We start from the raw sequence: 25,939 nt of genomic DNA, 5'->3' as shown, positions 1-25,939 counted from the left end.
TTGGGAACTTGGGGACTTCGTCCCCCTATCTCCAGTGGTGCCACCAAATTCTGCCACCTCTGCTAAGAATGGGGGATGTCCCGTTGTTGACTATTTGCTGATTCGACTATCCATGTTCCATGTTCCATGTTCCAATTCAATGCAATGTTCAAGTATTTACTCTTTTACATCTTTATATCTTATATTGCAGTACATTTTTTCATAACTAGCATTTTATGTACCATATGTATAGTATATACAACCCCCCTTGTCCCTTGCCACCATCCCTCGATGTCCCCAAATTAAAGCACCTCTGTCCCCTTGTCTCAAAAATTTGTCCCCTTGTTCCACCACCCCTCCGTTCCTCATGGCGGTGTAACTACGAGTATTACAAATTTGGATTTTTTTCAAAAATTTATGCAAGCTTAAAAATATATGGCAGCTAATTCAAGTTTGTATGGAATAGTTATGGCTTTTGGAAGATTGGAGAACAAATATTGTCAAAAGTGGTGGGTTTGCAAGTGTTAGTGATAGTTTTGAAAGATAAGTAGGAGATATTTTCCACATCAAGTCAAATGGGGTTGCAAGCAGAGTGGGTTTAACCATGGAGGAAACTCTATAGTTAAGCGCGTTCAAGCTACAGTGGCACCAAGATGGGTGACCTCCTAGGAAGTGCCAGTGCTTCACCTCTGTGAGCATCACCTAGATCCAATGAGTTCTAAGTGTTCCACTTATTCTCATGAGAGATAGATTCGTGTGAGTCACTACTCATGAAACATGGGTCAAACTCAATAAGTTTGACTCAAAAGCTACACACTTGAATCCTTATAGCAATATCACAGTTTTGAAAGAATCAAGACCGTTTTGAAACCACATCTCTATAAGAAATAGCAATTTTGCCTTATGCTCAAAAGACCATCCCATGATGTTCTAATTTTAGCTGTCTCTTCAAGTTCTCTAATTTTTTGGCATACTATTTTGGTGTAAAGGCACTATCTAGTCAATTGCAACATGAATTGAGAAATTAAGACAAAATTTGATGAGATTATTGTAGCGAATTGAGCAAGTTACATCCCAAAATTTTGACCTAATTTTAAATTGTTCATAATTGTTGGATTTAACGGATTATCCTTTCATGATCATGTGAAATAGGTAGTTATTTATATACGATGTATTAACTGTTAATGAAGATGGTTGCTAACCATTAACTGCTATTAGACGATTAACAGTTGCTTGATTTAAAATAACGATTATTGACTTTTCATGAATTATTATAGAATTGATATTATGGCGGAAAGTGTTTCTATCGGTGATTACAAGAGAAGATGAAGACGGGAGAAGCATTGCTAAACAAGATCATCAGAATGGGATGTTCGCATAGTTCAATCTTCAGGATCGGCACGTATGACCTTAAACTTCTTTGGAAAGGACGCAACAACTTAATCACAGGATACATTTTTGGGACCCGCATGAGCTATTAAGAAAATAATCTAAGAAAAAATAAAATAATCTAATTTAATATATAATACATACCTCAAGAGATTTTTTAATTGATCTTCATCATATTATTTACATACGTACGTATAAATATAAAAATGAAATGGCACCAATAAATTATAATCACGTAATTTAATGTCACCCCATTGATATACTTACATGAACGTATATAAGTATATATTATAATAACAATTGAAAATTATAATCTTTCCAACTTTATATTTTATTTTTCTTTCCCTCTCTTTTCATAATCGATTTAACACTTGGAAATTTAAATTGACACAATCTTTTAAAAATCGGTGGAAGCCAAGAAGTCACGGCTTGGTTCTCTATTTGAAAGCTATGAGAGGGGTCAGGATCTTTCATTCCTCACTCGGCCACATATCTTGTTATCTCTGCCACCTTTAGCACCTGGTTACACCCATTTCCAAGAGCTAGAAATCCCTTCTTTTACCAATCTAATCGTCCATTACAAGTAAACAGTCATGCCGAGTACACCTAGTCATTGAGGATTAAATCTTCTGCAGTAGATACGTCTGCAATATCTTAAGGAGAACAGACTTCCAAATCGGATGCCAAGTTTTCAAACTTCATTACCACCACACACCCATTATATCATCTATATCGCCCATTGAAGCCTTGTCAAGAGGTTTAATTTTTGCTCCTTGCCGTGCAATAATCTGGCTAAAGATCTATGATCATATGTTCTGCAAGTAACGCCTCAACGCAACTAGAGAGGACTAGGCAGAGTTTGAGTTCTTCAGTACAATATCAAATACTTAACAGGTCATGAGTTATCCTTCCAAGTTTTTAAATGCAATTCTATAGCAGCCTGCTAGTATCAGAACTTCCTCTTATGTCTATATTCATGTTACTTTACTTGTTGAATGAACCTTGAAGATTTATAAAGAACTTCTTAATTTCTTTTAACCAATTGAATAGTATTCCATACCAAAGAGAGTTTCTAAATACAATAAGAACTTGTATGAATATTGTTGATCTCAAAAATAAGATGTCACAAATCTTGATGGAAGAAATCAAGGGCAGGATACTCATAATCTTTTAATACACCTGGGATTCACCGGCATTGTAGCCATGAAGGGGTGAAGAGGTGTAAAAGGGCAAAATGCTCATATTCTTTAATACACCTGGGAATCACCGGCTGTGTAGCCAAGTATGGTGAAGAGGTGGAATAAATCTACAAGAAAATAAAAGAGAAATCAGACATGAATAACTTAAATGAAAAATACTTAATAGCTCGTGCTCATTCCTGTAATGAATCCTGTTGTCAAGTCTGTTACATCCCAAATTTTGCCCTAAAATTTTTAAGCTGTTTATAGCCATTGAACCAAATTAATTTTTCATGTTCATGTGAAATCGAGTTAGTTCATTATCGCCATTGTTATATCATGTTAGTTATAATTGTTATTTATTTCTTCATGTTCATATGAAATTGAATCAGTTAAATTATAACCGTTACATCAATTTGATTATCAAATGAAGCTAGTCAGTTAAATCTAGTCATTGTGTTCATGTGAAATGGAATTAGTTAACTTTAGCCATTGTGAAATGAAATTTCCTAACGATCACTTGATGATTTTGTTTAACAAATTATGAATCTTGGATTGATGTTTTGGCAAGAATGTTGTTTAAAAATGTTTACAGGATGAAGACCGGAGAGAGAGGGGAAGCATTATGAAATGAGGTCATCAGAATGGGATGAACATAAGATTCAGTCATCAAGAATGACAAGTTTGACCTTAGAGTCACCATGGCAAGGTTATTAGGGCTTGACAATAAATTTCTTAGTAGAAAATCGCATAAGCTAAAATTAAAAATTAAAAACAATATAACTATAAAAATAAACAAAGTTCTTACCTTTATTAAATTTATTAAATAATAATATCACTTAATATTATTTTACTCTCTCGATTAAGATCATAAATAAATAAATACAATGTGGCACCATTACATTAGAATTATTAATCCAATAATGCCATCTTGCAACTACATATTTATAAACTTAACCAAGATGATAATATAATATTAAATAATATTAAAAATAAACTATTCATCTTTCTTTTCGTTTGAATTTTTCCTGTTTTCATATTACTTCTTTCAAACTGAATAAATATAGAATTCGAATGAATTCTTGTAACAGCAAGGAAGCTGTAAGGTCGGCTTGAAATACATATTTATGTGAGCTTTGTCGTGTATTGGCATACCATTCTTCCTATCATCCGACTTCATTTCTTTGCAAGTTTTTCATCGAGTTTCCTTCCTTCATACGGTGCATACAACACTCAGAATTTATCGTTTTGCATTCCAAAATTAGTGACACAGCCGTGGAAGTCTAGGAAGGAGGCGTTGGGTCAATCACAGCAAAAACAACTACAGAACAAGTGTGTGTCACGTAAGATGGTGTTTCTCAAATTCTTCTTTTCCCTTTTACCTTGCACAACTGAGTCTATTTTTAAATCTTTCCTTGCAAAGTGCAGAGTTGGCTTTTACTCTTTCATGCTACGTAATGAATCGACTTTATTAAAATCTTTCCATGCAAAGTGTTGAGTCGACTTCTATTCTTTCCATGTTTTGTAACGAATAGACTATGATAAAATCTTTTCCAAGCTATGAGCCGAATCAATTCTTAATTTAACCTTTTTCATGCTATGTGATAATCATGCTTTCCTCAATGGAAAGTCTGTAACCATCTTTTAAAAAAATCTGAATTTACACTTACATGAAATGAAAACGAGGAAGTACTTTAATTAAGTTTAGTCATATACCAAAGCAATTCCATTCAGTCGAATATCTTGTAGGAGCAGAATACAATTAAATTTACCAATCTTTATGAGTAATGCCTGAAGATTCTTCATTTGAAAACTATACTATTAATCTCTGAAAGATATGATTCATTAGCTAATAATCAGTAATGAGAACACCAAGGATATCACCCGGCTAATGCCAAAATGAGGTGATGAAGGTGTAGGATATGCAAATAAAGACAAATGTTCATGCACCAAAGAGTCATTGGCCTGATGGCCTAATTATGGTGAGGAGGTGTAAATGAACCTGTAAAAGAAATACATGAATGAAATCAGTAACCATTATTATTTAAATTAAATCTAATTAAATTAGCTCATGCAAATTCCACTTTCAAAATTAGTTGTCAAGCTAAGTGGTGGAGATCGTGTTATAAACCCACATTTCGAAATCCTTGGCCAGGGTGATAAAAGGCAAACTTGCCACAACAATTGATTGTGTTGTTGTCCTACTGCTTCAGTTATTCTTCCGAATAGCTATTGGGACCTCAACCCACCTGATTATTCCGATGGCTGGATCAATGAATGCCCCATGCCCAACTTCGGGGTAGGGAGGGTCATTCTATTAAATTAGAACTTGTGGGGATAAGTAAAAAAGTCCACGGTTGGGAGGTTAAGCCTATGATAATGCTTCTCCTCTTACCAAAGTCAGAGCTTGGATAACCAATCAGAAAGTCTCTCAACTAGAAATAATATGTTCTATTTACCCTGTAAGTTAAGTATTTTTCTTTTAAAGCTGTAAATTACATTTACCGAAAAGTTAGATATTATTTTTCAGAATTACTTAGTTGATCATGAGCATATTAAATTGTGTTTTCATTTCAGTAATCTATAAATAGATTAGATTTATTTTTCAGATGAATATATCAACTAATAGTAAATTTTTACGACTCAAAATTCAATTTTTATCTCTATGTCATGTGAATTTGAATTATAAATCAATTAGTTTAATGATGTAATTTAGTTTGTAGAAAATCCAACTGTTACAAAGTCGAGCAGTGGTGATTGGGTTCATCGAAATCCTTGGCCAAGGTAGTTTATAAGCATGTTTGTCATCTAATGATCACTTGATGTCAATAGCACCAGATATGTAAGCATGTCTGTTTCATAACTGAGCAGACATTCAAAACACCAAGATGCTCAAGTGGCTAGACTAAAGAACATCCCAAGCCCAATCCCAAGGTAGGGAGGGTCTTTCTAATTTGATAGAATGTGTGGGGATAAGTATGGTCCGAAGTTGAGAGGTTAAGCTTATGTCAATGCTTCTCCTTTCACCAAAGTCGAGGCTTGCACAACCAGTTAAAGTTCCTCTGATGACACTTGTATGTTCCTTTCTTTCTTTTCTTGTTAAGTATTTACTTTACTTGTTATTACAGTTGATCATGAATACAATTATGCTAGTTAATCATTAATCTATTTATTTCAGTTAATCATTGATCTAGTTATTTCAACTGAATATGATTAAAGTTATTTTCTATTAATTGATAAAAGCAGTTAATGTCATGTGAAAAGGATTTAGTTATCTATTTATAAATACTGGGAGATTTTAGTTCAAACCGTCTTTGATTTAGATATGAAAATCCGTTTGTTAAATATGGTATCAGAGTCAGGTTCAACACTAAACCTAGGGCACACTACCTTCCATGTAAACCTGAAAAATTCTTAGAATGATTGTCCAGGATGCAAGTATGTAAAACACCCTGCAAGAAGACTCGACATCCCATCTTCCCCTATTTAATTAAAAACATGCCTAAATACAATTATACTTGTTGCTCCATGCCCAAAGATAACGAAACTCTAAACTAGGCATTGCAACGAATGAAGAAAGAAAGAGTTAAGTGGATCCCTGCTAGTAAAGCAACATATAGAAACAAGTTAATTGAAAACTGGAATGCTCAACAGGGCAACTCTCTTTTGCATTTCCACAAATCCTGGACAGTATGGGATATGTACCAATCTGAGCCAAAACTAAATGCTGAAAAGGAAAATTAAATATTCTAATGTAAACATCCTCAATAGAGAAATTTTTTGTAAATAAGCTGCTATAAGTGCAGTAGCAAAGTATTAAGTTAATCAATTTAATTTATTTAAATCATGTGTTTCATGCATTCGCAAACTCTTTCTATTGTGGAATACTTAAATATGTATGAATTCAATAAAATGACACAAATTTTGCAAATTAACAGGTGAAACCAATAAACAAAATAAAATGAACAGCAACGAAAACGTTGCAGATAATGGCATAGTCTATGAAAACACTCAATCACCCAATGACTTGTTACTTCAGATTTTGCAAGAAATGCAACTGAATTTGGATAACATGGAAAGGAGAATGAATGAGATGGCAGCCTAGATGGGGCATAACCATGAGGAAACACATTCATCACCTCCTCCTAGAACAAAGACAGAAAGAAGTCTTCGGAAATAACAAGAGAACCTCTTCACCCATACAAATTGAAAAAAAAAGAAACAAGAAATAGTGGCTGATCTATCAGCGGATATTAAGAAAATCAAACCACCCAAGTTTGCGGGTTCTGAGTCCGGAGAGGAAGCAAAGGCTTGACTAACTGAAATGGAACAGTATTTTGAAATTAGAAACTTATCTGAAACCTCAAAAGCGGTTTGGGGAATATACCACTTTACTGGAGAAGCTGCAACCTGGTGAAGGAACACCAAAGTCGAGCAAAACATTAAAACCATTGAGATTACTTAGAAAAGTTTGTAACCATTTTTAGAAATCATTGACTACCCCAAACCTTTTATAACCAGAAATTTCTAGACTTCCAAAACTTGAAGCAAGGAGATATGACTGTACATAAGTACTGGGAGAAATTTACCCGACTATTAAAGTATGTACCACCATATCAGCAAGATAAAAATCTGAAGGTGAGGAAATTCATTATGGGTCTGAACAACAGAATAGGAGGAGCAGTTGATGTTCTGATTCCTCAAACTATGGAGGAAGCTCTAGAAAAGTTGTTCGGCAAGAGTACAAAATCAAGAAAGATGACTCCATTAGGGACAATAAAAGGAAAACAAATTGGAATACGAAGGGAGTTCATTCTAGATCTCAGAAAAGACAATTTAAGGATTTCAAGTAAAACAAGCCAGAAACAAAAGGAAACAGAGTCAAGGATGTTAAAAGTAATTTTAGTACAAGAAATAATAATAAGAGTAATGAAAGAAAGGGGCCACCTTCAGGATTTAAAAGAATCTTTCAAAGAAAAATATCCCTACCTAGAGAATTATCAAGATGTGTTTCCTGAAGAACTCTCTGGTCTACCACCTTCCCGAGCTTTTGATTTCACCATAGATTTGATACCAGGAGCAGAACCCATTTCTCGAGTAACATATCAAATGACTACCACAGAATTAATGGAGTTTGAGATACAACTACAAGATATGTTAGACAAGAAACTAATTCGGCCCACTATTTCACCATGGGGAGCCCTAATGTTGTTTGTTAAGAAGAAGGATTGAACCATGAGATTATGTATAGATTACAGAATTCTCAATAAGGTTATCATCAAGAACCGGTATAGAATAGATGATCTTTTTGATCAAATGAAGGGCGCGACAGTGTTTTCAATAATTGATTTGAGGTCAGGATATCACCAGCTTTGTATTAAGGACGAAGATAATCACAAAACTGCATTTAGAACTAGGTATGGACATTACGAATTTACAGTATTGTCATTCGGGTTAACCAATGCCCCAGTAGCTTTTATGAACTTAATGAATAGCATATTTCAAGATTGCCTAGATAAGTTTGTGTTGGTCTTTATTGATGACATTCTAATCTATTCAAAGAATGAGGAAGAACATCAAAAGCATTTGGAAACAATTTTGCAAAGGTTAAGAGAACATAAATTATATGAAAAATTGTCTAAATGCGCTTTCTATCAAAAGGAAATTCAGTATTTAGAGCACATTATATTAGCTCAGGGCATAGCCGTAGATCTGTCAAAAATTAAAGCAATTAAGGAATGGCCTATACCTAAAAATGTGTCAGAAGTTAGAATTTTTATGGGATTAGCAGGATTTTATAGAAAATTTGTGAAGAACTTCTCTAAGATAGCTTATCTGATTACATCACTTTAGAGAAAAGGAAAGAAATTTTTTTGGACAAAAAATGTCAATCAGCCTTTGAATACTTGAAGGAAAAGCTAACTACAGCACCCATACTAAAAGTACCTGACCCACAAAAGCAATTCGTAGTTACAACAGATACATCAGGAGAAGGTTTAGGAGGTGTGCTAATGTAGGATGAACAGGTAATTGCATATGAATCTAGGAAATTGAAGAATTATGAGAAGAATTATGCACCCCATAATCTAGAATTAATAGCTATTGTACATGCTCTTCAGATATGGAGACATTTGATTGGAAAACCTTTTGAACTTCGATCCAATCATCACGATCTAAAATATATCTTCACACAACCAAATCTAAATGCTAGACAAACTATGAATTCGACATAAGTTATATTAAAGGAAAGGAAAACAAAGTGGCAGATGCCCTAAGTACAAGAAGACACATTTCTACAATGGCTACTATAAACTTCAGATTAAAAGATCATATTTTACATCTAGAACATGATGAATTTTATGCAGAAATCAGCCTAGCTCTTATCAAGGACCCACAGGATTCTAAGTACTCGAAATTTAGTTTAGAAGAGGATGGATTGCCAAGATATCATAATAGGATTTATGTACCCAACAACCCTGAACTCCAAAGAATGATTCTGGAAGAATCTCATTCAGCTCCATATTCAAGACACCCTAGAGTAACTAAAATCTTGTCTAATATAAAACCTCTATATTTTTGGAAAGGAATGAAAAGGGAGATAATAGAATTTGTCGCAGGTTGTTTAAAATGCCAGAGAGTAAAGGCAAAACATCAATACCCAGCAAGCCTTTTGCACCCTAATGAGGTACCAGAGTGGAATCCATGGACTTTGTACAGGGATTACCTATGACACGAAATCGACACAATACCATTCTAGTAGTAGTTGATAGACTGACACAAGTTGTTCATTTTATACCAATTTATCTAACTGATGGAGCACCAGAAATTGCTCATAAATTCATAAAAGAAATTTTCAAATTGCATGGAATTCCAGAGAAAATCATTTCAGACAAGGATGCTAGGATAACTTCTAGATTTTGGAAAACATCCTTTTCAGCATTGGGTAGTAAACTAAACATCTATTCAACTTATCATCCTAAGACAAATGGTCCAACTGAAAGAGTAAACCAGGTATTAGAAGATTTTTTGAGAGTATACTGTATGGATCGACAATACCAGTGGGAAATATATTTACCTTTGGTGGAATTTGCATATAACAACTCCAATCAATCCACCATTAAAATGGCTCCCTTTGAGGCTCTATATGGCCGCAAATATAGAACTCCTGTGAGCTAGAATTGCTTAGAAGATAGAATAATTGTTGGACCTGAAATGCTTAAGGAAATGGAAGAACAGATGATCTAGATTCGTCAAAAATTGAAGGAAGCTAATGACAAACAGAAAAGCTATGCAGATGCAAAAGGAACACCTAGAGAATTCTCAATAGGAGAAAAGGTACTATCAAGGCTAAAACCTCAGAAAAGTACTATCAAGTTTGGTAAGAATGCCAAGTTAGCCCCAAGATATGTGGGACCCTTTGAAATATTGGAAGTTGTGAACCCAGTAGCTTACAGAATTGCTTTATCACCATCCCTTGCTAGGATGCATGACATCTTCCATGTGTCATACCTTAAGAAATACATTACCCATCATGATCATATTGGAAGTTGTGAACCCAGTAGCTTACAGAATTGCTTTATCACCATCCCTTGCTAGGATGCATGACATCTTCCATGTGTCATACCTTAAGAAATACATTACCCATCATGATCATATTGGAAGTTGTGAACCCAATAGCTTACAGAATTGCTTTATCACCATCCCTTGCTAGGATGCATGACATCTTCCATGTGTCATACCTTAAGAAATACATTACCCATCATGATCATATAATTGATTGGAAACTGTTATAGGTGCGAGAACTAGGGGTGGTAGAAATAAAACCACTCAGAATACTCGAGGTACGTAAGCTATGCTTACGAAATCAGGAGATGACACAATGCAAGTTCCAGTAGGATCAGTATGCAGAGGATAATGCCACTTGGGAGGATTATCATGAAATTCTCCAAAAATACCCTCATCTTTTCTCTTTGGATGGAAACTGAACATTTCTTTTCTTTTCTTAAATTAAACTGATTAAATATCGTTTAAAGTTTTGTTGTGACATTCATCGGGGATGATGAAAAATCTAAGGGGGAGGGTATGTTACATCCCAAAATTTTGACCTAATTTTAAATTGTTCATAACCGTTGGATTTAACAGATTATCCTTTCATGATCATGTGAAATAGATAGTTATTTATATACGTTGTATTAACTCTTAATGAAGATGATCGTTAACCATTAACTGTTATTAGATGATTAGCAGTTGCTTAATTTGAAATAACGATTATTGAGTTTTTTATGAATCATTATAGAATATTATTATGGTGGAAAGTGTTTCTATGGGTGATTGCAGGAGAAGATGAAGAGGGGGGAATCATTGCTAAATGGGATCATCGGAATGGGATGTTCGCATAGTTCAATCATCAAGATCGGCAGGTATGACCTTAAACTTCTTTGGAAAGGACGCAACAACTTGATCACAAGATACATTTTTGGAATCCGCATGAGCTATTAAGAAAATAATGTAAGAAAACATAAAATAATCCAATTTAAAATATAAAACATACCTCAAGAGATTTTTTAATTGATCGTCATCATATTATTTACATGTGTACATATAAATATAAAAATGAAATGGCACCAATAAATTATAATAACGTAATTTAATGATGTTACCCCATTGATATACTTACATGAACGTATATAAGTATATATTATAATATCAATTGAAAATAATAATCTTTCCAACTTTTTATTTTATTTTTCCTTCCCTCTTTTTTCATAATCAATTTAATACTTGGAAATTCAAATTGAAACATAATCTTTTAAAAACCGGTGGAAGCCAAGAAGTCACGGCTTGGCTCTCTATTTGAAAGCCATGAGAGGGGTCAGGATCTTTCATTCCTCACTCGGCCACATATCTTATTATCTCTGCCACTTTTATCACCCGGTTACACCCATTTCCAAGAGCCGAAAATCCCTTCTTTTACCAATCTCTTCGTCCACTACAAGTAAACAGTCTTGCCGAGTACACCCACTCATTGAGGAATAAGTCTTCTGCAGTAGATACATCTACAATATCTTAAGGAGAAAAGACTTCCCAATCAGATGCCAACTTTTCAAACTTCATTACCACCACACACCCATTATATCTTCCATATCACCCACGAAGCCTTGTCAAGCGGTTTAATTTTTGCTCCTTGTCATGCAATACTCCGGCTAAAGATTTGTGATCATATGTTCTGCAAGTAACGCCTCAATGCAACTAGAGAGGACTAGACAGAGTTCAAGTTCTTCAGTACAATATCAAATACTTAATAGGTCATGAATTATCCTTCCAAGTTTTTTATTGCAATTCTATATCAGCCTGCTAGGATCATAACTTCATTTTATGTATATATTCATGTTACTCTAACTTTTTGAATGAACCTTGAAGATTTATAAAGAACTTCTTAATTTCTTTTAACCAGTTGAATAGTATTCCATACCAAAGAGAGTTTCTAAATACAATAAGAACTTGTGTGAATAGTGCTGATCTCAAAAATAAGATGTCGCAAATCTTGATGGAAGAAATCAAGGGTGGGATGCTGATAATCTTTAATACACCTGGGATTCACCGGCATTGTAGCCATGAAGGGGTGAAGAAGTGTAAAAGCGCAGAAAGCTCATATTCTTTAATATACCTAGGAATCACCGGCTATGTAGCCAAGTATGGTGAAGATGTGGAATAAATCTGCAAGAAAATAAAAGAGAAATCAGACATGAATAACTTAAATGAAAAATATTTAATAGCTCATGCTCATTCTTGTAATGAATCATGTTGTCAAGTCGACCTATGGTGATTGGGTCATTGAACCCATCGGAAATCCTTGGCCAAGGTAGTTTATAGGCATGTTTGCCATCTAATGATCACTTGATGTCAGTAGCGGCAGTTATGTAAGCATGTTTGTTTCATAACTGAGCGGACATTCAAAGCACCAAGATGCTCAGGTGGCTGGACTAAAGAACATCCCAAGCCCGATCCCGAGGTAAGGAGGGTCTTTCTAATTTAATAGAATGTGTAGGGATAAGTATGGTCCAAGATTGGGAGGTTAAGCCTATGTCAATGCTTCTCCTCTCACCAAAGTCGAGGCTTGCACAACCAATTAAAGTTCCTCCAATGACACTTGTATGTTCCTTTCTTTGTTTTCTTGTTAAGTATTTATTTTACTTGTTATTACATTTGATCATGAATACAATTATGCTAGTTAATTGTTAATCTATTTATTTCAGCTGAACATGAATACAATTGTGAATAGTTAATCATTGATCTAGTTATTTCAATTGAATATGATTACAGTTATTTTCTATTAATTGATAAAAGCAGTTAATGTCATGTGAAAAGGATTTAGTTATCTATTTATAAATACTGGGAGATTTTAGTTTAAACTGTCTTTGATTTAGATATGAAAATCTGTTTGTTACACAAGTTCTAGGTTCCTAATGTGTATTGTATTAGAACAAGCAGTAGGGCAAATTGTGAGTAAATTTGAAGGTCATTGGCAATAAACAAGTGGTAGCATGGATTTCACCCTAGGTGACAGGAAAACTCAAAAACATTTTCAGGTCATCAACAATAGCATTCAATACTTCAACATCCTTTCTCTCCAATAGTGATTCTAGCAAAAATATATGCTTTGCAGCCTTGGTAGTGTCTTTTCTAAAGATTGGGATTTTCATTGATCACTCAATTTTGTTTGGTTTCCCTTTTGTTTTTCATTTCCCAATTAGCAGACTCATCCATCTTCACATTGTGATTATCTAGGGCTTTTGTTATCTACTCTTGCCTCTCACCAATTTGATATAAAAAAAATTCTCTCCCAAGTATCTCATCCCAATCAATCTCGCTTCTCTCTCTTCTTCCTCTTCTACCAAAATCATTCTACTCTTATATGACTTGGGGGTGTGTCTTAATCAAGGGGTTGTGACTCTACAAAATGTTTTTTCACCTTTTTGTTTGTTAGTAACATCTAAATTGTTCATGACCTTAATTTATTGCATGAATTCACCTCACATTTTATCTTCTTTTTACGTTTCTTCCCTCTTTAATTTTCTTATGCTCCTATTAATTAATTCTCCTAGATACTCTTCTTGAATAGACAAGACATTCTCTAGAGTTTTTTGAAGAATTTAAGGAATTTGTCATCTAATTTCAATGTTATGTTTGAAAATCCCCATTTACTTTTAGCCTTTAGGGCTTTTACAAAGTTGTGGCACAGTTTGAGCCTTCTTGCTACTATAGTCCCCTAACAACATTTTAACTTTTCCATAATCATGAATACTTTGTTTTAAATGAGTTATTATTTGTTCGTTTTCTAAACGTGAATCTATTTTCTTTGGTTTCTTCCACTCAATTTCTAAGTTTTATTTTCCCTTGTTCTCAACAACACTCGCCTTAGTGCCACCCTCCTTAGTGCACTTAATAACACCCTCATTGCACACTCAATCCTCTTCTCTTTCATGTTTTTCATCCTTTTGTAATGTCTCTCTTCCCTTTCAACACTTTTTCTCTGTCTTCTTTCCTAAATATTTGGGTTAGACATTGTCACTTTTCTTGCTAATGCAATTTGCTCCTATACCTTTGTGTATTTCTCTTATCTCCTTTATGCCTGGATGTTTTTGGTTTGGAATTACATTACACCTTCATTGTCTCCAATGTTAATTATCCATTAACTTTACTATTGTTTCTCCAAGGTAATCACCTGTGTTACTCTTTGTGATGATTTGGCTCTACCTAATTCCTTACATTTTCTTGTTCATTTATAATTGTGTTCTCATTTAACTCCATAGCATATGGACTATTTAATGTGGTTTACAGATCAAATTCAGGGCTTGGATTTTGGGTGGAATCTTCCCTAGTAATGATATTCTGCTTATTTCGATAGTTTGATGAAGAAACCCTTTTATTCGGAAGAAGATTTCCTTCTTTCTCAGAGGGCTAGGGTGGAGTGCATCGAATTTGTGATCCTGTCAATGGAGAAAAGACAAACAGATGAAGACATTATAGTTTCAAAATTTAGCATGGTATGTGGCCAACTCTCTGGAAATCTCAATCCTCTACACCCTCCTTGGTATCTCAAATAGCAATGTCAATCATGCAGCCAAGTGCTCTTTCTTGGAATCGGATAAGAAACTCAATCCCATAGCGCAGGAGGGTTACTTCCTTGGACCATCCCTCCTAGGGGTAGTTGATGTTTATGCTTTTCATGGGACAGTTGTAGTTTTGTTTCTCACAATGTTAGAGAGATTTTGCTTATTTCATTTTAGTTGTTATATATGTGTCAATATTAGAGGCTAATATGACTTTAGGCCTGGATGTGATAGTGTGTGGACACCTATAGAACCTACATCTAACCCATAGTTCAAAATATTCTCATCAGCAACTTATTATCGAGGGTAAAAAAAAGTATATCAGCAAATGTTGGAGATAAGTCGAGAGCTTCTCAAGAAAATATCGGGAACTTAATTTGAAATGCTTTTTTTGCAAAATTCAACAAGGAGATGAATCTAATGATTCAACAAATGAGTAAACAAACCAAACAAGCTGATCTAGATATATACAAATGCAAATAGGATACAAAATCACATAGTCATGTAAGATGTTGATGGCTCGTAGCCATAGTTTGATAGTCTGAACTCTAAAGAAAACTAAAAATAGCAAACTGTCTTTGTAAAACTACAAGCAAATACGGTGTCAAGTACAATATCAAACTAGTCTGCATCTTCCTCTTCCCCTTCCCATTAACTCTAGTAAAAACTATTGGAATGGAAGGGGATCTAGCCGTAGAAGTTTGTTGTGGCTGAGGCTATGGCCGTGACTCGACCTCCATCCTAGATCTAGATGGTGCGGACATGAGAAAGTCACTCTAAAAGGCTACAGATGACCTGCTTTCTCCTCTTTGCCTTTTCTCTCATCTCCAAATCTATTTTTCCAATTAAAAAAAATGTTACTTTTTTGGGTCATCACTGCCTATAAGAGGCCCGCAGGCAATAAGTTTGCCTGATTCCAATATAAATCAGTGAAATATCGCCGATATCTAACCCTTATTCTTGGCTATAAGTTTCAACTTATCTGTGAGAAGTTGCTGCAATATCTGCAATATCTGGACAGAAAATATCGCGATAATTATACTTATCACAGATATATCTGCAATATTTTGAGCTATGATCTAACCTATAGAAAAATGTCTAACCTTCAAATGAATGTAACCATGTTGGAAATATATAATACATCAAAATATGTGAAAGTATTATCATACATACCAGTGTTTACAGCTGATTCACTATAAGGGTAATTGCTGAATGTGGATCGGAAAGAAGCAATGAGATGAAAGAATGCCATAATAAATGGTGCGACATAACCCCACGAACAATAGCAGTGAAAAATAAATAGACCACGGTTCATCATCCAGTTCACATTTGTGTTGTATGACTCAAGAACAAAAGTCTGCTTTCTCAGGTAGTTCCAATACCTGCATGCCAATTGCAGACTAAACAAAATAAAAGAACTACTTCTATAAGACTCTAAGGTATACATCACCCAAAGATAATAGTGAATGCACCTTGAAAAGGTAAGATCACTTGATAGAGGATGAACAAATATTGCAACTGGCGGAGAACTAATAAGTCTCTTATGTGCTCCTGTAAATTCAGAAAGGTCAGAAACCAAGAATTTCTTCTAATTGACACTTAATCAACAAGACTAATGATAGATTAGACTGAAGACACAAAAGTAAACAGTGTAAATACAGTATCCAAAAAAATATGAAATTTCAATGTCCATTTAAAAACTCACTATCTTAGATGGCTAGGTAACCTACATTAAAACAGGTATGAAGTCTGCATATAGTTCAATTTCGAAAACTAGTGAATGCATCAAGAATTAATGCAATATTCAAGTGTTAACCCTCACTGCTAAAAAATGAACCTATGCAACACAAATTTGAAGGCCAACGTAAAAAGTCCATCAAGCACAATATTGAAATTGCAGAGTTTAAAACTAACTGCCAATGCTAAAAGGGTAAGTTTGTCATGTTTAAAAAAGAGTGTCTACAGATTTATTTTTATTTTTTTAACCTGTTAAATACAAGTGCAATAGGAATTAGTTATTCTCTAGCTTTTCATTGAATTACACTCACTTGTCAATGTTCTCAAAATAGTAAAAACATAATGGGTATTACTATTTAGTATTTACAATGCTTTCAGACATGATACGTCTCCAGAAATGATACTAATATTTATGTGTCCGGGTTTTATTTAAACATGGAGCACATCTATCCAAAACCAAGTATCTGATGATCTTCAAAGAGACCAAATTATGCAGTCAAATAAATAATGCATAATGCAGGGATGATAAATGGTGCTTAAACTACTTAGGTGATTAGTCTCCATACAAAAATCTGTAAGTTTTAGCTGCAGTAGTCTCTCAAACTTTTTTTTCATTTTAATTGAGATTTACTTTTGTGTTTTCTAGAAATGTACAATTGCGAACCCAATTCTTGTAGCATAATTTGGATTTATTGGCATAGAAAACAATGACAAGACACTAAAAAGTGAGATACAAGAAATGATTTAGATGGCAAAATACCAGCCACAGCGGCAAGAGTCATATCATCAGAATAGCCTCCATTGCGAAGCCCCGTAACCAATCCATACCGATCTGTCCTGAAATCATCTGCATGCATCTAAAGCATGAACAAATGTAAAATCTGTTAGTTTAAGTCTAATGCATGAACCAGCCAGCATTATAAAATTTATGACCTCAGCAAAAAAATATGATAATCATAAAATTACCATCATGCATCCACCCCAAAGAAAAAAGGTCCTTCCACCCGTAGCGAAACCCATCGAGCAAGGCTGTGTACAAACAAAACCTCATGAATATTTACTGCCTCTGGCAAGTATATGAATGTTTAAACAATTGCCATACATCTATCATCTGAATGGAAAATCCGAATCAATTATCACTTTACACATAATGGTCACCCTAAGCTACATCAGTGTGCCACTTAAAAGGATCATTATGTATAACTAGCTAACCCCATTGAGTGGAGAAGAGATTCCTATTTATGCTTTGGCAATATTTTATCCTAAGACCTGACTTACCTAACAACATAATATAAGAATGGTTCTGTAATTGTATAAATATGTTAACACCATCCCCGCATTTCTTATAGCTGTATCAAATCTACTAAAAGAAAGAAACTAAAACTTAGAGATAATACAAAATGCTTACTCATCTAAAAACAGACAATTTTCTTCAACATCGTTACTTCCAGAACTTTATAAAGCATGATTTATTAAGTATTATAATGAATTTATTGTGTATGAATATAATAGTAAACAATAACTTGATTTATTTGATTCTTAGATCCCCCAGTTATGTTCTTTTCTACACTGAACTGAAATAAAATTATTAACAACTTGTATGACATGCATATTGGAACCACCATTGTCACCCTTAATGGCCAATGCACAACAACTAAATCAGAAGTTACACTCCGTCCCCCTTAATGTGCTTTTAGGTGATGACAACTCTTTATTCCTAATGTTCCGTCCCCCTTAATGTTCTTGGTTCTAATATCTGTTGAGACCACTTGGCATTGTCAATCTCCTTGACCATATCTTGGACAGTTCAGTTCATCAATAAGAAATGTTGGCAAATTTACAGTTGCATCATCTCCCTTGACAATTAATTGGAAAAACAAAGCAAATGACTATTGGAGTTTCCATAAATACTATTATTGACTTCATGGCTTATACGACTCATATTACAAAAACGATATTAAATGAGAAGACACGAATCTTATGCTCATGTCATACAATAAAAAGTCATTTACTTTTCTATTTGAAAAAGTCAATTTATTATTTGCTGTGTTTTCTGGGACAATCTACCCAGAAAACAGAGCAAACAATTTTAATGGATTGTGGAAAACTACTATCTTCAAGTCAATTTATTGGCAATACATTAACTATATTATTTAATCGTTTGTTATTAACTCCACAATCGATAATGTCCTCTTATATAATCGTTATCCCAATTCCATCTATACTTATAAAATCCCCATCCATGCTGTAAATTGTCTAAGCAATATCTTTTATCTTGAAAAATTTAAGCTTATATTACACACCATTGTTCAAATAATGGCAAAATCATGATATTTCGCGAGCTACTATGCTGGGCGATTTAATTGCAAACAATATCGGCTACGAATTTTTAATAAAACTGCTGCAATTTTATCTGAAGAAACCGCCAAATCGTGCGCTTAAATAAGACAAAAATCATCCAAGTAAAAAGTCAGAAAGTTGACCTAAAATATTATTTGAAATGGTAACGTTTTTGCCTACGTAAGATAGGGTTTCCCACAGGTGTTTCTAAGGATAAAGCAGAAGGAAAGTCATTGCACAGCACATATGGGACCCAGCAGTCTGGCTGGTATAAAGTCGATTGATCAAATTTTGAAGCGAAGTCTTCGCTATCGCTTGTCGTGGTACATATACCCTCGGCTGCCGGCCTGGTTCACATGGCGAGTTTGGAGCAGCAGCTTATCGGCAGTTTTGAAATTATAAGCCTTCCTAATTTATTTAACCTTGATTATCATTATGTATGATGAGATTATTATTTATCTTCAAGATTTACATTAAATTTAATTTTTATTAAGTTTTAAAAATAAATATAGTAAATTTAATGTATTTATTTAAATTGTGAATAGTAAATAGTAATACAGTAAATTTAAAGTATTTACAATTTTAAAGACAAAAGTAATTTAAGTTTACTATATTTTAAATTTAAAATATACTTTAATATTGTTCTATTTTCATTTTTAGCAATACATTTTATAGATAATTATTAAATAATAGATTTATATTATAATATATAATATATTAGTAGATTTCTAATAGATTTAAATAGATTTATAATAGATTTTAGAATATTTTAAGAAATTTTATATTTTAAAATGTTCGATAAAACTGTCGATTTATTGCCAATTTTTTCGTCGAGTTTTTGCCAATTCTGAGTTTTTCAAAAAATTTAGGCTAGCCGAGATATTGCTGATATTGAGTTTTTAAACTATGTTACACACTACAAAACAAAATGTCTATATCGACTGAGCATTACAATTACAACGAAAACTTCTCCCTACAAAAGGAAAACACCTAGGTCTTCAGCCAATGGATGATGAATTCACATCCTTTCAAAACCACTAGGAGCTTATAGTTTGTACCATTGTAACAAGAATCGCCATGAAAATGCCTAAATCGCCAGTTTGGCAATTAGATTCATGGTTCCTGGTCTTTTTTTAACCAGTAAATCAGATCAGCGATTTCATGGCATGAAGTGCACGAATCACCTTTGTGAATCACGTAAAAACAGCCGCATGGGTAGGGAAAAAGTCTAGTCAAATTTTAATAAAATCACATCTTTTATTAATGTTTTTTTTGCCTTTCCTCTTTGTTTTAACCCTAAAGGGTCTTATAATTGTTTAGCATGAGTAGAAGAGAGGAAAAGTGAGAGAGAAGAAGAGACAAGAAAAACCACAGGTTTGCAACCAGAAAGAAGGAACATCACCAAAGAGATCAAAAATCCATTGATCCTATGATTTCTATTTACTTCAGCTACAATTTACATTTTACGTGTAACGTAGTTACGTAGGTGATGAATTTATCATTTATGTTCCATGTTTATGTATGTTGGCTTCTACTTGATGATGTTATAGTGTGTTTAAATTATATTCAATAGAAGGTGCATGAAATAAGTTTTAAATTGTTAAAATCTCTAAATTTAAAAGGTTTTTTCAATTTGCCGATTCGTAGCCGATTTGATTCCAATTCATGGCCAATTCGCGATCCCATTCGGCCTTGCTGATTCCAATACAATTCCGACTCTCGTTACTTTGGTTTGTACAATCAAAAGAAAATCAGTCTATAGTTTTAGAACCTCTTTATATACAATGTGACTAGGTGTCTTCCTGGAATGTAGTCTGCTTCCTTATAAAACTCTATCACCAACCCTTCTAGGGCATAGTTTGCTTCCCTATAAAACTGTCACTGCCCTTTTAAGGGTATATTCTACTTCCAGACAAGTTGTGTGAAGGTTTCTAATGCCGAAGAGTGGCAAATAAATGACAGCGACTCCTCTAGACAGGAATATGGATCGTGATTTGCCCATTGTATCAACCTCCAGCATCCCTTCATTCATCGAAAACCCTAGAGACCCGGATATTCCACAGTTGGGCAATTATTTATGGCAACATAATATCTTATGAATATCTACATATAAATAAGTGTGGAAACAAAAATAATAGGAAGAAAATAACAATGTAGTTAATGAATGAATTAAAGGAGGCATTCAAAAGAAACATGGGACATAAACTTTCATAGTTGTTTTTTTGATTCATTAAACAAAAAGATAATTGTTTACTTGAAATGAAATGTGAAAAGTCAAGGAAGGAATTTCCACTTATCCAAAACTTAAGAATGTCGGCTTCAAACCACATTTTTGAATGTAACACTAGTCTTGGGTCTAGCCACCCACTTTGGATATAATTTGTTTCAACAAATATTGTCAAACCAACTATACAAGGATGTAGATTTAATTTTATAGAGAATCTGTTGTGTGAGGCCTATTTCTTATACTTGCTACAGAAGGGGTAACACCTCAATGAGATGCAAGACCTCAAATACATCAAAGCCAGTAAATCTGCAGAAGTGCATATGAACTGATGAAGGATCTAAAATATTGCCCATTATAAGCAGCGGTTGGAGAACTTACAGCCATTATAGAAGATAGGACCAGCCATTAATATCAATATTGAGTGACAGAATTATTGTCTTCTACCTTAGATTTGTATGAACAGCAATCTGAGTTGGTTCTCCATCATTGCTTCTGATTTGACATTCTATATTTGGTTCTCAACCTATCATTGCAGCAGTGACATTGATGCATTTTTAATAAAAGACTTAATAAGGAGTCAAATCAGTTGTCTTTTCTTACTATGTTATTCATATGCACTGTTAAACATTGTTCAAAACTTCAAACATTTCTGAAATACCTACAATTTCAGTCATTATCCCTCAGTTCAATGAAATCCCTATAAGTTGGAATTTCTAGGAATTGCAAATTGTTGACATATTTGCTAGATCTTACATATTTCTGAAAGATTCATGGAACACATTCGGAAGGAAGAAAAACAAAGGCCAGTCCCTCAAGAAGTCATTTGTAATAACCAGAGAGAAAGCAAGAAGTAGACATAATCTTATGCCAAGACCCTTTGCAAGACATCTCATAATACTTCAAGAGTTAATGTGCCATAACTCCTCAATAAGTCATTTGTGATAACTAGAGAAAAAAGGAAGTTGACATAATCTTATGCCAAGACTCTTTGCAAAACATCTCATAATTCTTCAAGAGTTATATGCCAAATAAGATTGTGCAGCACACATATAACAAAGAAGGCAACACTATTGAGGATAAATGTTGACAAGAGGAAGAACAAATACAGACCAGCATTGGATTCTCCAAAATTAATGCCCTTGAACCCAAACAAGAATAGGAAGTCGCCAAAAAGCAGTCAAATAAAATTTAAGATGTAAGGTGATCTTTGAGGATCATAGAACAAAGAGAATGATGGAGAAGACTACAAGAAGTAACTGAAAAGAACTCAACCACACAAGTCCCAAGTACTTACCACTAACTGACTAAGCATGGTTCAATCTTTTTGATCAAGAGGAAAACCAAGTAGTAGTGGACAAGCAGAATGGAAGATGAGTCTAAAGACTCATTGTCAAAAGCCTATGAGAATAACATTTGAGGCATTGAAATATAGATGAATGAAGAAGAAGAATTGATGATTGAACAATACAGGCCAAACACTACTAGGCAAAAGGTGTACAAGAAAAAACAAACGGTAACTCAAGGAAGACTTAACCAAGATTAATTGAGAACTCTCCCAGGGTCAAGAGAGGAAGAGGATCACCAAAGTGTCTAAATCAAAACTCCCAAGTAGGTGGGTTTTAGGCATTGAGTTTGTGCCTAAGTAGATATATGTTGCCTCCCTAATCAAGTCCCAGGGTCAAGAGGGAAAGATTAGCCAAATAAATTAGATCCGAGTGGCTACAGTCCTTCCCAACAACTCTCTGAGACATAACCACACTTGCATTTTGATAACCAAGTTTGTTGACTGACTAAAATTATCATACAACTGATACGTAAACTATGATTAACATGTAAATTAAGCTATCTACAAACATCAAGCAAATCTTGCATTCCTAAGGGCCATTCCCCAGTTAGATGCACCTGGGCAGTCTCCATTTATTCATTTTGTTACTACAATTTGAATTGATACAAAAGTATCCCTAGCCATTCAAGAGAACCTTCATTTTGAGGGCTATTTCCTAGTTAGTTTCACCTCAAGCATCAATGTTTCAATTTTTTGCTAAAGAGAAGAAAAGATAGATGAACTGACTTTCTTCACCCATCTAAAATTTTGAGTTGGAGATGAGAATCTAAAGCAAACGAAACAAGTTTTTCCCTTAAAGAAAGAGCAACTATCTTATCTCCATCAATCAAAGGGTGAATGGAATAACATAAATTGTTTCCTTTCTCATGCAACTCTGAAAATGAGAATTTCACATTTCAGGTTGAAATCAAGATCACATATGGATAATGTCTTGATAGTCAATATCCCTTGAACTTATTGATAGATATCAGGTTGACTTGATATCAATTGATAGTCAATATCTCTTGAACTTATTGATAGATATCAGGTTGACTTGATATCAGTTGTGTATCAATATGTCTTAATGAGATAATCATGGTGGATATTATGTGGTGTAATATCCATGGACATAACATGATAGGTTATGGTATACATCATGCGACGTGATGTCAGTGCACATACCATAACTAGGATATATGAATGTCATGTGACTTGGTGTTCTGTATACTCCTTGATATCACATGTTAGGTGATATATAAACTAGTTCATACTTAGTTATCTTCCCTAGCTAAGAGGGAGTCTTAAGATATGATAGTGTCAATGAGAATTAAAGGGTATACCAGCATGGCAACTGTATGCATATGTGTGTGCATGTATGTAAACTAGTTCACCATGTGAACTGATATACATGCATACACACACATATGCATATACATTAAAATTATGTTGTCATCCTTGAATTGAACTGATATTATCATTATCAATCTAAGTATGAAAATCTAAGCAATCAAATTATATCTATCTCTTGGATCAGGCAATAAATCCTTGATCAAGATCGATTAAATGGCAATCATATGGGATCGAGGTATCCTCTATATCCAGATCAGAGGCTTTAATGTTGAAATTGGCTTAGCAAATAGGGACTCTTGATAATTTGTTTGGGACTAATCATACTTGATAACCTTTGGGTTGATTCGCTAATTAAGTTTATGCCTTTGTGTCTCTTCAAAGAGACATGTAGTTGAACTATCACAACCGCCCCTTATATGCCTCTCGATTGCAATATATAAGATGACTGATCACAAGAGATAGATTATTGAAATTCATTAATGATTCTATCTCTTCAGATTGGGACTTCTAATCAGTCATCGAATTATATATTTAGACCTGGCAAATAGTTCTCAGGATTGAATTAATTCATATCCATTTTATATTGATTATCACCTGCAAAGATCCATAACAAAAGACAAAAGGGTCGGAGAAGGAAACTGAAGGATCACTATTTTGAGCATAAAAGAAGGATGAGGAGTTTATTTTGAGGATGCTTGGATTAATGCTTGTTTGGAGAATTTGGGTTTCTAATGGAGAAACATTGGGAGGGTTTACGTCTTCCATTTCAGACCTGAGGACGCAAACCTTCATTCCATCTTTGGTGGATTGGACGTAGCCCCGGTTCATCACTGCAATTGATTCACGACAGAGTTCATGCTGGGTTTACAGGTTCTTTTTATATGTTTCCAATCTGACTGTTATTGTTTTTTGTAAGATTGGACTTTATGCATGTTATTGTATTGCTGGTTATAAATAAAATAGCAAATCTGAAGTGTTCAACTTGAGTCTTTTATTGAGCATACTGGTTTATGTGCTGGTTTATGTTGGTGGGTTATATTGCATTATTGATATGTTATATTCTGAAAATTGTTTGTGAGAAAATTTGGAGATGATATCTGAGTAGGATATTACAGTATTTTAGTATTTTGTTCACTAAAAAGAATAACAACTCATTGAGTATTTAGAAACTTAAAATAAAACACACAAATTCAACTTTGGAACTTTCTTACAATTTCTCCAACAAGATGCATTCAGCAACTGACAAGCTTCCCTTTATTTGTCATATCCAGTCTTATCAATTGATAGAGAGGTCTTGTAAAAGCCAAGGGCTCAAAAGTCTTTATCTGACAGTTCAACTCTTGGGGCTGCAAAATATTTCTCTATGGTTCTTGCATTTTACTGTAAAGAAGAACAAATAGTGGAAAGAATAAAACAATCCACCTTCCAATAGTTAAAAACTTAAAACATACCAAGTGTTGAGTAGGATCATAAGCTACATGTCTGCATATGAATGCGCCAAGCTATGCCTTGAGTTCAAAATCTTGAAATGCCTCAAAATTTAACGAAATGGCACATGATATACCAATGTTGCTGGAAATCATCCTATGAGAAATTCTCATGTTTTCCAAGAACCATTCCTAATCTCATTGGGAAAAGGTCTAGCTATCGCTTATCTAGTACCTCCAATTTTCATGATGGTATCAACAAGATCAGTTGCCACTTCTCAAGATCACTTAATTTCACACTATAGAAAGAATGATCAAACATACCTCCTAGCTTCCAAAGTTCATATGGTCATGAAATGGGTTACGTGCCCTTTCTACAACTACCATAACACTATCAATAGAAGGGGTAACTATTTCTTATCTAGACTCCTTCAACTTTGACAGAAAATATTATTTCTTGTTCAGAAACTTTTAATTTCTCCATGTTGGGATAAGCAATGTACCTCACTTCTCTAAATATCTTTAAGTTTTGTTGCAACTATTGGAGGTCATCATCTTCTTTTCCATATTGCTTAAACAAATCTGGTGGATTCATTTAATGCAGGGAAACTTTCTTAGATAAAATTCTAATGTGGCACTGCAATAAAATTTAACAAAACACTTCAGAACAGAAAAATAACTTCATGAGAATAGAAATTTTCTAAGAAAATGAGTTTTCAAGTTGCACTCGATAAGAATAGAGGTCAAGACCACCTATGAAGGAAAGGAATGACTTTACCACCTGAATTCTTTTAAATTCCATGACATAAAAATACAGAAATTGACATTTAACTTTTAATTTTCTTATTTTCATTTGTTTTTGTTTTCAAAAGAAG

General features: G+C 34.0%; 1 protein-coding gene across 4 annotated transcripts in view; it reads right to left on the bottom strand.

Annotated features, from left to right (window-relative positions):
* The window catches only part of LOC149572131 (Nucleotide-diphospho-sugar transferases superfamily protein), a 137,461-nt gene that overhangs the window by 32,095 nt on the left and 79,427 nt on the right, over window positions 1-25,939 (bottom strand). For 3 of the 4 annotated variants that reach the window (XM_089813423.1, XM_089813424.1, XM_089813425.1), the window contains 4 exons: window positions 17,363-17,425; window positions 17,157-17,253; window positions 16,132-16,210; window positions 15,833-16,041 (listed from right to left, as the gene is read on the bottom strand). In XM_089813423.1, coding sequence (XP_089669549.1) covers window positions 15,833-16,041; window positions 16,132-16,210; window positions 17,157-17,253; window positions 17,363-17,425 — 448 coding nt within the window. The remainder of the gene's footprint in view (window positions 1-15,832; window positions 16,042-16,131; window positions 16,211-17,156; window positions 17,254-17,362; window positions 17,426-25,939) is intronic. The other variant, XM_089813426.1, reaches the window with a different exon arrangement.

This window comes from Cupressus sempervirens, chromosome 2, assembly GCF_028749045.1.
Source record: "Cupressus sempervirens isolate cs-2001-9-10 chromosome 2, ASM2874904v1, whole genome shotgun sequence".
NCBI lineage: Eukaryota > Viridiplantae > Streptophyta > Pinopsida > Cupressales > Cupressaceae > Cupressus > Cupressus sempervirens.
Note: the sequence above shows the minus strand (reverse complement) of the source record. Positions and strands in the feature narration are given on the sequence as shown.